The 3,385-nt window shown below is 41.7% G+C and overlaps 1 protein-coding gene across 1 annotated transcript in view; it reads left to right on the top strand.

The window, feature by feature from the left end:
• Nucleotides 1–2,428, top strand: part of THUMPD2 (THUMP domain containing 2) — a 36,752-nt gene extending 34,324 nt beyond the window's left edge. Inside the window, 2 exon segments of the mRNA XM_015558859.1 lie at nt 1–38; nt 1,966–2,428. The exon segment at nt 1–38 is cut by the window's left edge and continues 59 nt beyond it. Coding sequence (XP_015414345.1) covers nt 1–38; nt 1,966–2,290 — 363 coding nt within the window. The 3' untranslated portion in view covers nt 2,291–2,428.
• The last annotated feature ends 957 nt before the right edge of the window (nt 2,429–3,385 follow it).

Raw genomic sequence — 3,385 nt, 5'->3', positions numbered from 1 at the left:
GGGAAAGACATCAAAAGCATTCTACAAGAAATGGAAAGGTAAGGTGTTGAATTTATTTCAGTAATTTTGAGCTATTGGGCATTTCACCAAAATATATTATAGCTCTTCAGTTAAGATTTGATTGCATTTTAATAATTTCCTAGAGTTTTTGTAGCTTAATTTTCTAAGGTTTTTTTAAATCAGAAGTTTATGACTGAGAGAAAAGCAGTGGCTGCTTTAGATAGATAGTCGGGGAAGGCTCTCCAAGGACATGGTAGTTGAACTCTGGGACCTCAATAATGAGAAGGCACATAAGGGAATGAGTGTTAAGTGCAGACCGACCAACAAGGTCAAATGTTCTAAGATGAGAAAAAGCTTGTTGAGTGTGAGCAACTGAAGGAAGTTCAATTGCTCAGACCGTAGTGAGCACAGGAAAGCAAGCAGGCAATGGAGTGGCAAAGGTAGGTGAGGGTCAGATCGTGTCGGAGTTTAGAATTTATTTGCAGTATAGTGGAAGAGAGAGTTAGCAGGGATTTACTTTTGTTTTCTATGTGGAAACTGGGAAGGGAGAGTGGAAGGAGCAACGAGAGTAGAAAGGAGATTGTTGCAATAGTGCAGCCAGATTTGAGGATGGGAGTGCTGTAGATGTGGTATCCTTTAGAGACATACTTACCTGGATTGCTGACTGTCCTGACATCTCTGCTGGGCATGGGGAGATCCTCCTCAACTCTCGGTTCTCTAGCTGTCACACTGGTTCCTTACCTACAGCCAAACTGCTTGACAGTAGCCTGCACTTGTCATCTCTGATCTTCACCTTCCAGTCCCCTCCTGGTTCCAGCCAACCAGCACCTGCTCCTGCCCTCAAGTCAGATTGTTCTCTCCAGGTTCACTGGTGACTTCTTATAACCGTGGTAACTTGTTAGTCCTGTAGCATTTGACACTGTTGAGACCATTCTCGAACTCCTTTGGCTTCCATGACATCACTTTTGTCTAGATTTCCCCTAGGGTTGTGTTTCATGGGCTCTTCCCTTCTATCCTTTCTTTTTAAGTCTCTATTCCTTGGCCCCGTTTCTCTTCTCACTGTGCATTGCCACCTCAGATCATCTTATCCACCATTATGGCTTTATCTTCCATTTACTATGGAGAACTCTAAAATCTCCACCTCGAGCCTGGTCTTTCTCATTACCTCCAGGCTGTATGTCCAGCTGCCAATTAGAACCCACAGTGATATCCACACAGAATTCTTTTCCTCCCTCCTCCTCCCATCACCCTCTTACTCACCCTCATGCCAAACCACTGTCAGTGCCGCCTCCATTACTCCTCCCTGTCTCTGATGCTTCCTCTGCCTCCAACACCCTCCCTCGCTCCAGCCCCTAGTTGTCACTTGGCCTGGCTCACCTGCTTATCCTTTAACTCGCGGTGTAGGTTTGGGATCCACGCTTTGCTGGCCTCTCCCCTACTGTTCAGTAATCTCTTTAGCAACTCAGGACTGTATGTCATTCACGACTTTTCCACATAAGTACTCTACAGACTTTTGGCCAGAGGATTGAGTAAATGAATTCTCCTCAGCAAGCTGATATTTTAAGGTCTTCCCTTTTGCCAAGCCTTTGTTCATGTCTTCTTTCTTTCCTGGTGGTTTTCTTCTGCCATCAGCTGAGTGCCTTTGATATATGCTGATTCTTTAGGATTTTTTCATTTGCCTTTCCTTTTGTGCAATCACTTATTAGAATATTATTATAAATTACTTTGAGGCTTGCCTTTTAGGTAGAGTAAAAATAGATAATTAAAGCAGATTTGTACTAGCGATTCCATAATTACTATAATGAATATGCATTATGAAAGATACTGCCTAATTATCAAAATCCCTGTATTTAAATAGATAAAATTAAATTTCAAATTAAAAACACCAAATATTTTAAATAAAGTGGGATTGTTTATTATCTGAAAAGGAGGAAATGCTCATACCAATATCACTTTTTGTCACAGAGTGCTTCATGTTGGCGGGACCATTGTATTGTTGCTTAGTGAAGATCACCGTAGGCGCCTCAAAGACTGTGAAGGGAACAGCTTCCCTTTGAATTCTAAAGGCAGTCACTCCGATGAACCTGGAGCGGAAAAGTGCTTGATTCTCGAAGGAAAAACTGGCATATCAGAGACCGTGTCATCGACATTTGAAGCCAATCACCAGGAATGCTTACATAAGATGCCACCATTTGGCTCCTTGGTGCCAGTGGAATGCTACAAAGTTAGCCTTGGGAAAACAGATGCATTTATACACAAATATAAGAAGTCATCTTCTTCTGGACTGTAGCAGGCTAGATACTGTGAGCCACGTTCAAGGCCTTACATGTCAGCCCTACAGAGAGGGGTTGCCTCTAGGGCAGGGGTGGGCAAACTTTTTGACTCAAGGGCCACAATGGGTTCTTAAACTGGACCGGGGAGGGCCGGCACAAAAGCATGGATGGAGTGTTGTGTGAACTAATATAAATTCAAAGTAAACATCATTATATAAAAGGGTACGGTCTTTTTATTTGTTTGTTTTATTCATTTCAAACGGCTGGATCTGGCCCGCGGGCCGTAGTTTGCCCACGGCTGCTCTAGGGTCTGATAGTGCCACAGAGTAACAAGTAGACAGGTCCAGGCGGCATGGCTGGGGGACACAGGATTTTAATAAGAGTTTTTGCTTTAGGCTCTAAAGCAGTGGTTGGCAAACTCATTAGTCAACAGAGCCAAATATCAACAGTACGATGATTGAAATTTCTTTTGAGAGCCAAATTTTTTAAACTATATAGGTAGGTACATTGTTATTAACGTAATTAGGGTACTCCTAAGGCTTAGGAAAAGCCACACACAAGGGGCCAAAGAGCCGCGTGTGGCTCACGAGCCATAGTTTGCCGACCACATCTCTAAAGGGCTTAATGTTTCTGACAAAGAACAGTGAATACATAATTAAACTAAAATACTCTTAAACATTGTATTTGAGAGAATAGGGGAACGTCTGCTCTGCCTGCAGTGTTTGAGCTGAAGCTGCAACATCACAAGTTTTCAGAGGTTCACAGAGCATATCAAAATCATCACAAGGTTGATAATATTTTAACTATCAGATTGTTTTGAATTTAGAAACTTTTATGTTAATTCTTTTGATATCAAACTTGATTTTTGAACCTATAATTTTTTTCTCCACTGGAAAGAAAATGTTATGTGCAATACATTTTGTATGTTGCTGCTTTTAGGATTCTCTCTTTGTCTTTTGCTCTTGGCATTTTAATTATGATGTGTCTGGGTGTGGTCCTCTTTGGATTCCTTTTGTTTGGGGTTCTCTGTGCTTCCTGGACTTGTAAGTCTGTTTCTTTCACCAGGTAGGGGAAGTTTTCTGTCATTATTTCTTCAAAGAGGTTATCAATAT

The sequence above is a fragment of the Myotis davidii genome, unplaced genomic scaffold, assembly GCF_000327345.1.
Source record: "Myotis davidii unplaced genomic scaffold, ASM32734v1 scaffold151, whole genome shotgun sequence".
NCBI lineage: Eukaryota > Metazoa > Chordata > Mammalia > Chiroptera > Vespertilionidae > Myotis > Myotis davidii.
The sequence above is the reverse complement of the archived record's forward strand: the minus strand, read 5'-3'. Positions and strand labels throughout refer to the sequence as shown.